Below are 16,046 nucleotides of genomic sequence, written 5' to 3' on the forward strand. Positions count from 1 at the left end.
GGGGCTAGCCAGGAGAAGCAGGTCCAGACACTCATTCATGATATTAGTGTTTCTCTAGGTATGAGAAGATGCAAGAATTTGGACTCATAAAAATCTTTACCTGAAAACATCTGACTATCTGAAGGCCTGTTTTTCTGGGTTTTCCCAGAGCACAGGGTGCCTTATTTTTTGTCTCCACCCTGAACTCCTTTCAAGGGGGTGTTGAAGGTCAGCATCTTGTAGTGGTCGTGATTTAATCTTTGTAGAGGCAGCTGACAAGGGCCAACTTCCAGTCAGCAGGGCCCCTTCTTAGTCATATTTGACCATGTTTGGGGGGCATTTCATGGTCACTGTGTCCCACGGTGCTGGGAAGGCTCATTCCCAGTCTAACAAAGATTCCATTGACAGGCCACTCAATGCGTTGTCAGTAGGCCAGGCCTTGTAAGTAGCAGAAGTCTCTGGACCATATCTACCTTACTAACCTCTTGGGCCAGGAAAATATTTCCTCTTTTTGCTTTTTCCCATATCTAGAGTTACATTATTACAATTATTGATCTCATATGGAACTGCATATCAGCATTTTATCACAGGCTCAGTCACACATTTGGTAACGTAAGAAATAATCTTCTGAAACAAGCTACATAGAAAATAATATAGCGAGCAGTTATTAGTAAGGTTACAAGCAAGAATTTAAGTCAAGAACTTTCATTGGGTACAGCCGGGTATACCCCAGGTCATCTGACTCAGTTAAATGATTATAACCAACTGTTAATCTCCTGGTTGTATATCAAGGAGCATCTGACTTTTATCCAAAGACTGGTTATTGAGATAAGCTCTAGAAACAATCTTAGTGTCCTTTCTAATAACTTAATTAAAACTTTTAGCAACATAACATAACATAACAAGGAACTATCTCAGAAGTGAGTCTTAGTAAACATAGACCTTAATTAACAAAACTAGCACTTAATATTCAGTGAAGCATAATTTTTTTTTTTTTTTTTCTTTTTGGAGGACTCATTGTGAGGGCATTAACACAGTAGCCAGGTAAGGCTTTAACCCATCAAATAAAAATGAGGTCTGTCAGGGAGCCAGGAAAAGCCAAGCAACCCTCTTGGATTTCCTATAACCCTAGCTCTTTGATTTTCAGCTGTTGTTTATTTATTTTTAATTTCCTAATTTAAGAACAGACTATAGCCATGTTTTAAGGACATCAGGATACCAAAAGTCTAACCATGAGGGTTTTTTTTTTTTTGAAGCAGAATGAGCTTTGTCTACATGTACCATAATCTTAAATAATGTTTATTTACTTTACCAAAGTAACAAAAAGATTTTTAAAAACAAATATAAATCACTTAAAGGCAAAGAAATTCATAATCTGTTATTGAAAGCTGCATTTTAAGAAATCTTTGTTCTCTAAACAGAGAGAAGATCAAATTCCAGTCTGGTACCAGCTTACAGTTAATAACAAAATTTGTTTATCTGCTTAATCTTAGAAAGTTTTTTCCATAAATCTTGAAAAACTAGCAGTATTTTTCTAAAGGCATGAAAGTAGAACCATAGAAGGCATGTTTAAAATCTGATTCTATTGCAATTGACAAATAAACCTGGTCATAACACTTTAATATGATAATTAGAATTATAATTGACCATATTTTATCAGGGCATATCAGATCTATATGAATTTCACATAATTTCAGGATATCTATATTAGTAACATCAGCCATACAGTATAACCTGAAAAGATATTTTTCCCCGCCACTTTAACAGTACTTCCCATGTAATTTAACAGTCCAGTGAACCCAGGTAGCTTAATAGCTCTTTGGGGTGTCTCAGGGGCCCTCTGAAGCATCCCAAAGTTAGCTAGAAGTCAAGTTATTTAGGACATTTTGTCGATAAATATCAAAAGGGTTTATAACAACTCAGTCAGGTAGGATCATATAAGTCACTGTGAAATAATAGTTATTTACTTAGTCCAAGGTAACAAAAGATTTCAAAGGTAAATATAGAACTCGTCAATTAAGAGGTAAGAAACTTAAATCTATTATTAAAAGCAGTTCAACATCTGAAGAAGGTATGTCCTCTTAACAAAGAGAAAGACCGAATTCAAGTTTTGCACCACCTTACTTTAAACTCAGGTAAACTTAATTAAATTTATTTTAAACTTACTCCTAACCATGTACAATTTTTTTTTTCAGGGTCTGCTTTCCACAAACTTTTTAATCACTTTCTGTAACAGCCACCTGTAAGTCAGACCTACTTTCTTTTCCCTTTATAAAATGTAATTTTTATTTTTTGTATCTTCTTTATTAAAAACATACATCCTACTTCCTTTAGATTAGCAAACAAACATTAATACTAGATATTTAATATTGAATATTTCCCTGTTCATGTGAATCTGAAAATTATTTAGGCTTATTTTTCTTGTATTTAGAATTATTTGATGTGTAAGTGCTTACTTTTCTTTAGGTCAATTAAATTAGAACTCATTTACAATTTCAACAATATTATCAGAAAACAAAACAAAAGACATATGCTGAGACATACATAAATACAGACAGACAGGGATCTTATATTTTTCTGTTTGAGATTTAAAATATCTCTTTGACCCACCCCACTTTTTTTTCTTTACTTGAAGTTCTAGTTTGCCCAAGGCTGACGTCTCAGGCAAAGTTGGCTGTGTATTTCAAGGGCATGGAAAGGGTTGACTTTCAGCTTTTCCCCAGGCAGGCCTTTTAAAAGCTAGTTGTTTTTAATTGCATATGCAAAAATAATTGGTTTTGCAGTTTATAAAAAGAAAAATTTCTCTCTCTGTTCAATCAGAAATCACACAGTCACATTCAGTGGCTATCACAATGCCTCCCTTCTTCCAAGTCCCCAGGTTTCCTTAACTGTTGCTCCCTTCCAGGAAACTTCAAGGAGGTTATCAGTCACAATGCCTCCCTTCCCCTGAGTCCCCAGTTCTCCCTATCTGATGCTCCCTTCCTGGGAGCTCCAAGGAGGTGATCAGTCTCCACTTCTACCCATTGGGGTAGGACCTGACTGGGGACTGGCCCTGGGTCCTCACCTGATCCTGTGGCCATTCCTGGTGAGTTGGTCCATCCCTCCAATGAGTCCAGTCGGGGCTCGGCCATCCGGAGAGTCGGAACACTGGTCCAAAAGAGAACCCGGAATACCATCAGGTGGCGTGCCTGCTCGTTCATCTCAGGGTTCCTTCACAGGGTTCCTTCGCTCCAGCCCAGTCAAGCCACCAATCCAGTGGCTCAACGGGCCGGCATGGTTGGAATCTCTCTGGGACCTCCAGAAATGTTGCAGAAACCAGTACTCAAGAAACCAAGCACCACACTCAGAGAACTGGAAAACTCAGGTGTATTACACTGGCGGGCCCAGAGGAGTTAACACTCCAAGCTCTGAGCATCGAATAAACGGGTTACAGAGTTTTTATACACAGACAGGCATGACTAAACATGTTCGTGGGTTTGCAGGAACTGGGCGATTGCAGAGAGCAGAACACGGGTGAGTGAGATAAGCTTCAGTTTCTAGTATTGAGTCCCCACTTTGAGACCTACGTGACCCAGACTTTGCAAGGAGCAAGCTGAGTTACAGAGGCAGAAGGAGCAGGAGGTTATGTAAAATTTCAAATTTTCCTCTTCTCCTGGAGAACTCCATGGACAGAGGAGCCTGGTGGACTACAGTCTATGGGGTCACAAAGAATCAGACACAACTGAGCGAATAAGCACTAAGTCTGCTTCCCACTGACACCTATCCTCATACCTCATTTACTACTACAACCAATAACCCCAGCCCCATGCCGTTTGGTTCCCCCACCACCACATAGGATTCGTTACCTGCTAACAATAGCTTACGGTGAACGGTATCAGATTCGTGATTTCCGAAGATTTAGCTTCGGAACCAGGGACCAGTCTTGATTACACAAGAGCTTCTGTGTAGCAGAGTTTTATTAAAGTAGGAAAAGTGACAGAGAAAGCTTCTGACGCAGACATCAGAAGGTGGCGGAGAGTGCCCCCCTCACTAGTACTGGCAAGGGAGCTATACACTCTTTCAATCGGTTATTACAGTAAACCAAAAGAATATCTCAAGGTTGTAAAGGTCTTACCAGACCCACTCCCACAATTTACATTTTAAGATAATGGGATTAGAACTAACAATAAACAGAAAGATCTTACCAGACCCACTCTCTTAATATACATTTTACGATGACAGGATTAGTCAGAAGATTCTCAAGAAGGAGAAACACGTCCTCAAGTAGGATACATTGCTGTCATATAATCATTGGTACAGAGTTTAAGGAAAAACATATCCTTGAGCAAGATGAATTGTTTTGTTGTGCAATCATCAGCTCTGGGCTTAAAGAAAAAAAAGTTTGTCCTTTTCTTCTCCTTGAGAACTCTAGACCCGTGTACCATCCTTGAGAGCCCCAGACCTCTCTTTCCTCCTCAGGGACCCCAGACTTACCAACCTACCTAGGAACTGACTCTCCCACTAACATACTGTACAATTCATCTTTATGTTTTATTAACTGTCTTCCCTGCCACCCCCTCTCTAATGGAAACTCAGTGAGGCTAAGAATCTGCATATTTTGCTCAACAATGATTCCCAGGCACCCACAAGAGTGTCTGGCACCCTGTAAGTACCCAATATATGTTAACTTGTGGTATATGTAGAAGCAAAGTCCTGGGTAGTGGCTCATGAGGTGTTGCTCTACACAAGGGTGCACACAGGACCCAGGCAGTGGGAGTCCCAGGCCAGATGTCCGTGAAATCAATCAGCAGCTTTGGGGAACTTGTGTATAACTACCTCAGATGACAGAAAGTGAAAGTCCCTCAGTCGTGTCCGACTCTTTGTGACCCCATGGACTGTAGTCCATGGAATTCTCCAGGCCAGAATACTGACGTGGGTAGCCTTTTCCTTCTCCAGGGGATCTTCCCAACCCAGGGTTCGAACCCAGGTCTCCCACATTGCAGGCAGATTCTTTACCAACTAAGCCACAAGAAAAATGGAACTGGAGGAATCAACCTGCCTGACTTCAGGCTCTACTACAAAGCCACAGTCATCAAGACAGTATGGTACTGGCACAAAGACAGAAATATAGATCAATGGAACAAAACAGAAAGCCCAGAGATAAATCCACGAACATATGGACACCTTATCTTTGACAAAGGAGGAAAGAATATACAATGGATTAAAGACAATCTCTTTAACAAGTGGTGCTGGGAAAACTGGTCAACCACTTGTAAAAGAATGAAACTAGACCACTTTCTAACACCATACACAAAAATAAACTCAAAATGGATTAAAGATCTCAACGTAAGACCAGAAACTATAAAACTCCTAGAGGAGAACATAGGCAAAACACTCTCACATACATCAAAACATACATCACAGCAGGATCCTCTATGACCCACCTCCCAGAATATTGGAAATAAAAGCAAAAATAAACAAATGGGACCTATTTAAACTTAAAAGCTTCTGCACAACAAAGGAAACTATAAGCAAGGTGAAAAGACAGCCTTCAGAATGGGAGAAAATAATAGCAAATGAAGCAACTGACAAACAACTAATCTCAAAAATATACAAGCAACTCCTACAGCTCAATTCCAGAAAAATAAATGACCCAATCAAAAAATGGGCCAAAGATCTAAATAGACATTTCTCCAAAGAAGACACACAGATGACTAACAAACACATGAAAAGATGCTCAACATCACTCATTATCAGAGAAATGCAAATCAAAACCACTATGAGGTACCATTTCACACCAGTCAGAATGGCTGCGATCCAAAAATCTACAAGCAATAAATGCTGGAGAGGGTGTGGAGAAAAGGGAACCCTCTTACACTGTTGGTGGGAATGCAAACTAGTACAGCCACTATGGAGAACAGTGTGGAGATTCCTTAAAAAACTGGCAATAGAACTGCCTTATGATCCAGCAATCTCACTGCTGGGCATACACACTGAGGAAACCAGAAGGGAAAGAGACACGTGTACCCCAATGTTCATCGCAGCACTGTTTATAATAGCCAGGACATGGAAGCAACCTAGATGTCCATCAGCAGATGAATGGATAAGAAAGCTGTGGTACATATACACAATGGAGTATTACTCAGCCATTAAAAAGAATACATTTGAATCAGTTCTAATGAGGTGGATGAAACTGGAGCCTATTATACACAGTGAAGTAAGCCAGAAAGAAAAACACCAATACAGTATACTAACGCATATATATGGAATTTAGAAAGATGGTAATGACAACCCTCTAAGCGAGACAGCAAAAGAGACACTGATGTATAGAACAGTCTTATGGACTCTGTGGGAGAGGGAGAGGGTGGGATGATTTGGGAGAATGGCATTGAAACATGTATAATATCACATATGAAACGAGTCGCCAGACCAGGTTCGATACTGGATGCTTGGGGCTGGTGCACTGGGACAACCCAGAGGGATGGTATGGGGAGGGAGGAGGGAGGAGGGTTCAGGATGGGGAACACGTGTATACCTGTGGTGGATTCATGTTGATATATGGCAGAACCAATACAATATTGTAAAGTTAAAAAATAAAATAAATTAAATAAAAAAAAGAGAGAGAAGCCCTCAAATGGCAGAAAGGGTTCTGTAACCCTGAACCAAACTGACTACGGCAGCACTGTCATTTCTGTTTTTATCATTCGTGTTCTCCCTATTTGCATTCTTGTTGCTTTGAAACATTCCTGTCTGCTATGAGAAACCAGTAACGGCTGCCTTATTTAAGCATATAACTTGGTTTAGAGTAAACGGTCGAGGTGTGGTCCTAGATGGTGTAAGAGACGGAAAACTTAGGAAATCCTGCTTTGGTCGCTTCTTGCTTTAAACCTGCCTGAACTGACTTAAGCACAAAGGGAAGCTTATTTGATGATGGAATGCAATCAAGCCTAAAGAGGCACGGCTGTGGGCACTGGAGACAACTCCAGCCAGGAACCAAAATGCCCGCAGGTCCTTCCTGTCTCCTCCAGCGAGGACTTCATTCTTTTGACAAACAAACTGGCTGGGGGAGAGCCCATGCCTTGTGACAAACCTAGAGGGGTGGGATGAGGGTGGGAGACAGGTTCAAGAGGGAGGAGATCTATGTGTACATATCGGTGACTCCTGCTCTTGTAGGTCAGAACCCAACACAACATTGTAAAGCAATTATCCTCAAATTAAATTTGAAAAAAACTGACTAGGGGAGAGACAGTTACTTGCCAACTCAATACCCTGTCTCCCGTCACTCAACAGAACTCCAATTTTGCTTGGCAACAGACCCAGCTAACACATTTCTTAGCCTCCTTGAATGCAGACACAACCATTTGGCAGAAGATCTGGCTAAAGAGATAAAAGCTTAAGTCTTTGGTGGGGCTTCTGAGGCTCTTTAAATAGAGCTCGCTTGTTCAGCACGTGGTCTTTTCATCAACCTCCCTTCTTCCTGCACAAAAACAAACACAATACCAGGAGTTGCAGCAGCCATCTCACAAGGAGCATGAAAGCCATGCGCTTCGGATAGCAGAGCCTGCAGACATCCAAGTCGTGGACGAAAGCGTGGCCTGTCTTTCCAGCCCTGACCAGCTCATGGACCCTGCGCTGTGCCCAATTGACAGGGATGAGTTGAAAAAATATAGTTCTTTCTCTCAGAGGACAATAGAAGTACCTAGCGTTTATTGTACACTTGGCATGTCAGAAACCATTTTTTTGTTGCATGCATTGGAATAGCCATATGCAGCAGGCATTATTCCATTTATGCAGATGAAGATACAAGTTTAGCAAGGCTAGCTACCATGGTCATCTAATCCAAGGCTTGAAGCTGGGTCTCCTGACTTTATGATCTGTGACTAACTACAATGCTATACTTGTTCCCAGTCTTATCAACAATTATTAATTCAAATTTGAATTCAGACTCAAAGGCATGGAATTCTTGACAAAGATGAATACAGGAAATGCTGGGAGTAAAGGAAAGAATTGACAAGTTTCCAGCAGAACCTGGAGCGCTTTCCCAGATTCTCAGTCAAGAATGAGCATACACACACCAAGCAGAGGAGCATGTGGTTGGTGATGAATGTGGACTTTAGACCTCATGTACAAAGAGGAAGAGACATATGTTAAACAGATAGGTAGATTGCAAGTTATACAGAGAGAGCAATGTGAAATTGAAAAATGGAAATGGAGACTGTACTGATCACCCTTTCTGGAAGCCCAACAGGCCAGGGGATGAAGTCTGCAGGGCACTCTATTTGCATACAATGCTTCCAGCAGTTCACTGAAGCTGTCCCAGCCCATAAAATTAAACACCCAGTAAATTGAAGTATACTGCAAAGACCGTGAACTTCAACAATTCAAGATAAACCTAGCCTTTAAGTCTTGCTATTTGTATCTTTGGGTAAACTGCATGCCCTGAGCTTTAGCTTTTCAGTGTAATTTCACCTAGAACAGCTAGACTACAAATGTAATTCTGAGCACAGTACTAACAGAATTTCACTTAAATATATCTCCCACGGCATTTAATGGGATAATATCATAGAATATCATCTGTTTAGTAGCAGATACTATTCTCAAACAGTATAGTAACAGATACTATTTTCAGGGCTTTCCTGGTGGCTCAGCTGGTAAAGAATCCACCTACAATGTGGGAAACCCTCGAGAAGGGAAATTCTGCCAATATTCTGCCCTGGAGAATTCCATGGACAATAGTCCATGGGGTCACAAAGAGTCAGACACGACTGAGCAACTTTCACTTCACTATTCTCAAAAGGATAATATGTGGTAAAGCTACAAAGAAGATTGGAATGACAATTGTTTTTGAAGGGCACATTTTTAATACTTCTTATGAGCTCTGTTCTATGGATAACTTGGTCTTTGAAATTTATCAGAAAGAGTCTTCTCTCCCTTACTAAATGCCAAGTGCAGCAGGTAAGTTCACAGGCTTCTACCCAGCAAACCCTCTTCTGAGATCTTGCCCTTTGCCCCCTTCCCATTTCCACCCCTGCTGACTGTGCAGAATTTTAGAGTGAAGGGCAAAAACTTAATTATAGGACTTAAAAATATTTTGAAGTATCTTAAGCATTTAACCTACTTCTACTTTATCCAATCGCATATGTTTCCTCACTAGGTTTCATCGGAAATAGAAAAGTACCTCACAGCACCAAGAGATAAAGGCTGTAGAGGATACCAAGCTGGACTTCTTTTTTGCTGTACAAAAGTATCTTTCACATCATGTTATAAAAGCATTTCAAATCACATGGATGAAATTCATGCTGATTGCTATGAGGGGCTTCCCTCAGAGCTCAGTCACTAAACAATCTGCCTGCAGTGCAGAATACCCAGGTTCGATTCCTGGGTCGGGAAGATCCTCTGGAAAATGAAATAGCAACCCACTCCAGTATTCTTGCCTGGAGAATCCCATGGGATTCCAAGAGTTGGACACGACTTAGTGACTAAACCACCACCACAATGCTGATAAATGTAACTAGTTTCAAAATATTATCAGTGGCTGCTTTTTTGCTCTGAATCATAGAATTGGACCAGATTCCATGCCAACTTCAGAACTTCCTCAGAATTTAGAAATGTCTAATGATACTCATTCCACTCCTTTCAAAAGCAGTGTTGTCTGCTGTTAGTAATGAGATTCTGTAAGAGGCTGGGCAGACTCCTGCATTCAGTAGCAGGTTAGGTATACGGCTCCCATGATCTGACTTCCGAGATTCAAGGCTGAAACACCTTTCATCAGGTGTGTTGAGATGGATTTGTACAATAAGCCTCAATGTTTTAAAAGGCAAAGACTTAGTTTGGCTATTTCAGATTTGACTCCATTTTTCTAAATATATTGACTTTCTCAACTTTATCCAGAAATTGAAGTTTAGAAAACCATTACTCATAGATTACCCCGAGGTCTGACACACCTAGACTCATCTTCATGAGTGTACAAGTGCACACCTCACAGAGGAGATGACAAAGTTTGACTCCTTCTATTCCCCCAGAAGATTAACTTAGTGACAGATGAACTAAGTATTTTAAGGAAAGGCTCACTTCACATTATGGATTAAACTAACGCAACAGAAGCCCACTCTGAGTGTGAAAAGAACAAATGCTGGATTATTTTACAGCTACTCTAGTAAAGCCTATTTTACACTGCAGAATACATCCAATATTCTTAATCATAAAGACACACAGCTAAGAGAGGGAAAAAAAACTTGAACCCCATAAGCCAAAAATAACCTGCTTCTACTAACCTCAGGTACTAGCACATCCCAGGATACAGTACAGCACGGAGGAGGAAGAGGGAAAGACTCAAAGACTCTCCATGTGTCAAGCTCTTTTAGAGCTGAAGACCATTCCCTGTTGTAATCTGAAGCTGCTAAAAATAAAGTCACTAAAATAATACAACAGTACTTTATATAACCTAATGACAAAAGAAACATTTTTTGCTCCTTACCAAGGTTTATAAGGCTCATATTACTGGTATACTGTATCTTAAAGTGATAAAATAAAACAAGGCATGGTAAAGACTGCTTTATTGGTGGCAGCTAATACAAGTCAATAAATATTGATCCCCAAAGAACTCAGTTACGTATCAGATTACTGGTCCACAGAGAGCTGAATGGAATTGACCCAACTGATTGCTGGGAGGATAAACTCAAGTCAATCCTGCTTCTTGGGAAATGAAGCCACAGCCAGTTCATACATGGCATATGCCGTTCCTGAAAAATGAGAAGAAACAAAATAAGAACTTAAGAAATCTTGAGGTTTAAATGTATAAACTCAATATTCCAGCTAAAAAGTTGTAAGGTAAAGGCAATCTTGGTATTAAGACTACTTTTATGAGAACATACAAAAGTATTTTGATAGATGCTGGCAAAATTTAAAATATATATATATACAAACACACTTAATGTCATTTCAATATTAGTTAACTTGTATAGCAAGTGTTAGACACAGGAAAATAATGTATTCCCTAACTTAATGGCATGGAAAAATTTTAAATAAGTTAAGAATATATAACCTAAGATTGCCTGAGAAATGCTAAGAATGATTCAAAAGCCAAAGAAGGACAAATATCCAAAGCCTTCCCTGAAGTGTATCATCAATATAAAACCAAGGAGGAGTGACATATAATTTTTAAATAATCAAATCTATAAGTAAGAATTTCTAATTCAGGACTTTACCTTAATAAAGCCCAAATGTCACTCTCTGGTTGTCCGTAAACACCCCTTCACTACATCAACTCAAGTCAAAGAAGGCACCTTGGCACAAGCAAGGGGACTTTGTGATTAGGGTTTAAATATCAGCTATTCTACAAAGAAGTGATATTATCTTGAGTAATTAACATAACCCCTTCATGGACCACAGCCTGGTCTCAGCGAAGGGGCTTAATGAATCTATGAGCCAAGCCACGCACAGCCACCCAAGATGCATGGGTCATAATGAAGAGTTCTAACAAAACGTAGTCCACTAGAGGAGGAAATGGCAAACTACTTCAGTATTCTTGCCTCCACCATGAGGGGAGCCTGGTGTGCTGCAGTCCATGGGGTTGCAAAGAGTCAGACAGGACTTAGCGACTAAACAACAAAATTAACGTAACTTCATCTTTAAAAGGAGGATACATTACAGACTTAATACAAAGGTTATAGAAACCCATGTATGTGGCTTTCCTATCAACAGAACGAGCACACAGTAATCACTAATATTATGTTCCCTTCTCCTCTATAGAGGAATCATTCAAATTCCTAACTCTGCTCCTAGAATACCAATTTGTGATATTCCAATCACAAATACCAATTTGTGATTGCTAATACTGAATAATGGACCCACCCAATTCACAGAAAAAATATCAAAGCGCTTTACATGTAGTGAAAAAAGGACTGTGTTGCACAAGGTTTTATTTCCATCATAAATACGTATGTACATGGTTTACATGTAAAGTGTGTTTCTATTATGCATCACAGTCAAAATACCTAAGAACCCCTGTTACAGGAGACGGGCTGTAGCAGCTATCTTTGACTCCTCCAAAGGCCTGCACAGCCACCAGAGGCACGCTCCAAAAGCCACCTCTATCACAAGAGAATCATCAAACTTCACTGGCTTATGTTTTTTTAAGACACTAAATTGTTCTTATACAATGTGTATCAATCATCTTCTTGAGTCATTGTATGGGAAGCAATTAAGACCGCAGGTTCTGGGGACAGACTGCCTGTGTTAAAACACTGGCATAGTGAGAGCAATGACGTTGTTAGCTATCCCTACTATGACTTTGCTATAGAGCAAGCATTCCACCAACTTACCACCAACTGTAAGAATCATGGTGGCTCTATACAGGAGGGCATCAGCTATCCCACCCTTCAGATGCACTGGAATTCCATTATCCTCCTAGGATAAATAATAATAATTAATACATGTGTTATTAGCTTCCAACTAAATGAAAAAGATTAATCCATTCATATGAAAGTAAGTGGCTTCTTAGACACCTGGAACTGAAATATTTTAAATATCAAAATTAAAAAGGACTGTAAGTTTCCTGATTCTTTCTCTACTGCAACTACTTTTAAAATAAAAACTACTTTTAAAATAAAAGTTAATTTCAGATCTAAAAAAGATGCTCTTTTCAAGGAAAATATAAACAGTAAAGCTGTGAAAATATATTAAGTTCATCAATTTTAAAAATGCAGTAATCATCAAACTTTACATTTGGTTATAGGGATCTTCCTTCCCTTAAAAAATGGGGAGATTATTTTGGTTTATAACCCTAAATTACATCTTTAGTCCCCCTGTGCAGCACCTGGCATAAAATAGATATTTTATACATCTATTAAATATGTTTTATTTTTTGTAGCATACAAGACAGAATTTTTTTTAACCATTTAAAATTTTCTTTATGAAAAACCAGAGATCACAATAAAACAAAAAATCAATAACCTAACTACTTATAAAAGGTAAACTGTTATGTTCCATTAAGTCTTTCCTCATGAGAAATCCACTATTAACAGCAAAATACATATCCTTAATTTTTTAATGCTTATATTGTCAAAGCTTTTAAATTATACACATACTTCTTTAATACATGAAATGAGATTGTGCTAGATGATCTATCACACTATTTTTCACTCAATACTTATCTTAAAAACCACTGTTAGTCCATTTAAACCACTTTGTTCCTTTTAATGGCTACAGAGCATTTCACTGTGTAAGAAGTGTCATAATTAGCCAATCCTTTATTAATGTGTGTTTAGGTTGGGATTTTTTTATATTAAAATCCCATAATGAATAATAGCCTATTTCCCAATTTTATATATTTATGCTACTATTCTGTAGGAAAGATCCTTTTTGTGTGTGTGTGTAATTTTCTACTTTTTGGTCACACCTCACGGCATGTGGGATCTTAAGTTTCCCAACCAGGGATCCAACCCATGCTTTCTGCATTGGAAGTGCAGTTTTAACTCTGGACTGTCAGCAAATTGCCTATGTAGCAAAGATTTTTAAAATGGGAGTCCTGGATCATAGCATATGTAATTTGTTTCTAATGATACTTTCAAACACCCTGTAAAATTTCTATACCAATACTACAACCTGGCATGTATCAATGTACTGTATAAGAATGTACATATCTCCCATACCTGGCTATCATAACCTATTTTAAATCTCCTAAAGTTTTGACAATCAATCAGGGGGTAAGAGTAGCAACTTGTCATTTTAATTTGCATTTCTTACTGATTTATAGCTCTCTGTATAATAAGGATATTGACTTTGCGTTAATTTTAAAACTTTTCTCTCAATTTGTCACTTAGCTCTTGTAACCACAGAACATTTGAAATTTTCATGTCACCAAACCGTGCAATTTTTCTCCTTTACAGCTTCTAGGCTTTGTAAAGACTTTCTTAGCATGGCTCCTAAGATTAAACCTGATTGTGGTAATCATTCACGGATATATTAAATGTAACAATGTACACCTTAAGTAAAAATCAGGTACAACCTAAACACATACAATTTTTACTTGTCAAACAAACATACCTCAGTAAAACTGGAAAAAATTCTCCTATATTATCTTTTAGGTTTTTTTGAGGGAGAAGTATTTACATCTAAAATTAATCTTTTAATATAAAATATAGAAGGGATGTAACTTTACTGTCTTCATAAGAGCCAGCCAGTTTTTCCAGTATCAATTTACTGTATCCTTTCCCCACTAATATGAAATACACCTTTAACATGTATCAAGTTTCCATGCATGTATTTGTTCTACTTCCGAGCTCCTTCTATCTGTCCACTACGGTGCAACTACCCCGAAGAGTACCGACCCAAGGTGACCCCTCCAAAAGAAAGTGTCTTGACCTTTACCCTTCCCCCCTCATTTCCTCTGCTGTCTCAAAGGCCTCCTGGTTATAGCAAATGCCCAGTTAGCTATCAATAGGCAGTTTCTTATTATTCTTTTGCTAACACAGCAGGATTGCTAACAAACAGATTTACCTCCTACCTCCAACTTTCAGTAATCTAATTTTACAAGTAACACCTATAAAATACTTCAATACCTGAAACAGCTTTTGTTTCTCTGGAACCTTATTTTCAAACTGCCTGCGTGAAGAAGTACTTATGGTCCTCTTAGCAATCTGACGGAGAGCCTGAAATTTAAAAATCCATTATGTTAGACTTAGGGCTTAAAGAAACCCTTAACCATTTCTAATCTTTAGTACTACAGAAAAGTGAAACTTACAGTTAAAACATATCTGATTCGTCAATAACAAAGCTATAGACAAGCACTGAGGTTTTCCTCTGTTTCCTGTCCATTGCATTTTACATTGCATTCTGAATTACCAAATACATTCAAGAAGTAATTCATGTAGATTTTTGAGGAAAAAAATTATGACCTTTACCTGAACTGAACCAGTAACAATATATGAGGAAAACATACTGATACATAGATATTATAAAAATAAACAATGGTTACAAAAGAACACTAGAATCAAAGTTTTTTTATTTAATACTGTACCAGATTATTAAAAACCTATTAGTTGGTATTAAATAAACTGGCATGATTCCTATTTAATTAAAATGTTTCCTTCATTACATTTTTCCTCAAAAATCAACAGGGTATAAATCTTTTACGAGACTTGCGTTACATATCCAGTTGGATTAAAACAACAAATGTGCACTCCATTTTCTAAAATAAATAATATATTGAGAAAATCAAGTCTTACTGGATAATTACCAAAGAAAACGACCACCGTTACATTTTCCTTTTCTTTCTCAAAATTTGGGGAAACTATTTCACATGCTCAACGTCGGTGGAGGGATAAAGGACACTGCGGCAAACCGCCTGGTGATAGCAACACGACCCTTCGGCCATGAATGCTCCTAAAGTCCCACCCAAAACTGAATAGATTGTTTTCAAACTGCCTTTTGACACCCATAAAGCCTACAACCACTGAAACTCAAACCTTTCATTATCAGAGGATGTATCTTTCCGAGGCTTCCGGGTATCAGAAACTTCCCACCTGGACCCTCAAGACCAGGGGTGGCGACTAAGAGCCCCAGGCGTATGTAACGCACAACCTTCTGGCCTCCTCCCAGGCTTCTCCTCTCCCTACATCTATCCAGCACAGCTTGGGGCGAGAGGGATGCACGGAAGGGAAGGAAGGTCAAGCGAAAAGGACACCAACCAAGGTGACTTCCGAAGCCGCCCTCTCCCTTCCTTCCCAGGGGTTTTCCGTCCTGACTCTCCAACCTCCGCTCCCAACCCTCCCGCCCTACATCACCATGGCTAGCCGAGAAGCTCCTCACCAGAAGATTCCGTAGCATCTTGGCTCAGTTACTACCCACCAACCGCGACAACTGACCACCAGCAACGAGAACGCCCCACGCTGGAACCGGAACTACCCTCTGGCCTTGCGCAAGCGCCTGGAACCCAAATAGTTCCGGGCGGAGGCGGGGCCGGCGCTCCTAACCATAGAGAGCAAAAGAAAAGAGAAGGCGGCCGGCTGGCTGAGGCCGCTCTAGGCGGCTGGCTGTCTCTGCGCCTCGGCCTCTTCCCTGAGCGGCGGGATGGCCCAGGAGCTGAG

The 16,046-nt window shown here is 39.4% G+C and overlaps 1 protein-coding gene across 1 annotated transcript; it reads right to left on the bottom strand.

The window, feature by feature from the left end:
• Nucleotides 1-10,497: 10,497 nt before the first annotated feature.
• Nucleotides 10,498-15,925, bottom strand: COX7A2 (cytochrome c oxidase subunit 7A2). The gene is made up of 4 exons (XM_005902812.3): nucleotides 15,769-15,925; nucleotides 14,520-14,609; nucleotides 12,282-12,366; nucleotides 10,498-10,700 (listed from the first exon to the last, which is right to left on the bottom strand). Exons 1-4 carry the CDS (start codon nucleotides 15,784-15,786, stop codon nucleotides 10,642-10,644), a joined length of 252 nt encoding a protein of 83 aa, XP_005902874.1. The 5' UTR covers nucleotides 15,787-15,925; the 3' UTR covers nucleotides 10,498-10,641.
• Nucleotides 15,926-16,046: the final 121 nt, after the last annotated feature.

The sequence above is a fragment of the Bos mutus genome, chromosome 9 (assembly GCF_027580195.1).
Source record: "Bos mutus isolate GX-2022 chromosome 9, NWIPB_WYAK_1.1, whole genome shotgun sequence".
Lineage (NCBI taxonomy): Eukaryota > Metazoa > Chordata > Mammalia > Artiodactyla > Bovidae > Bos > Bos mutus.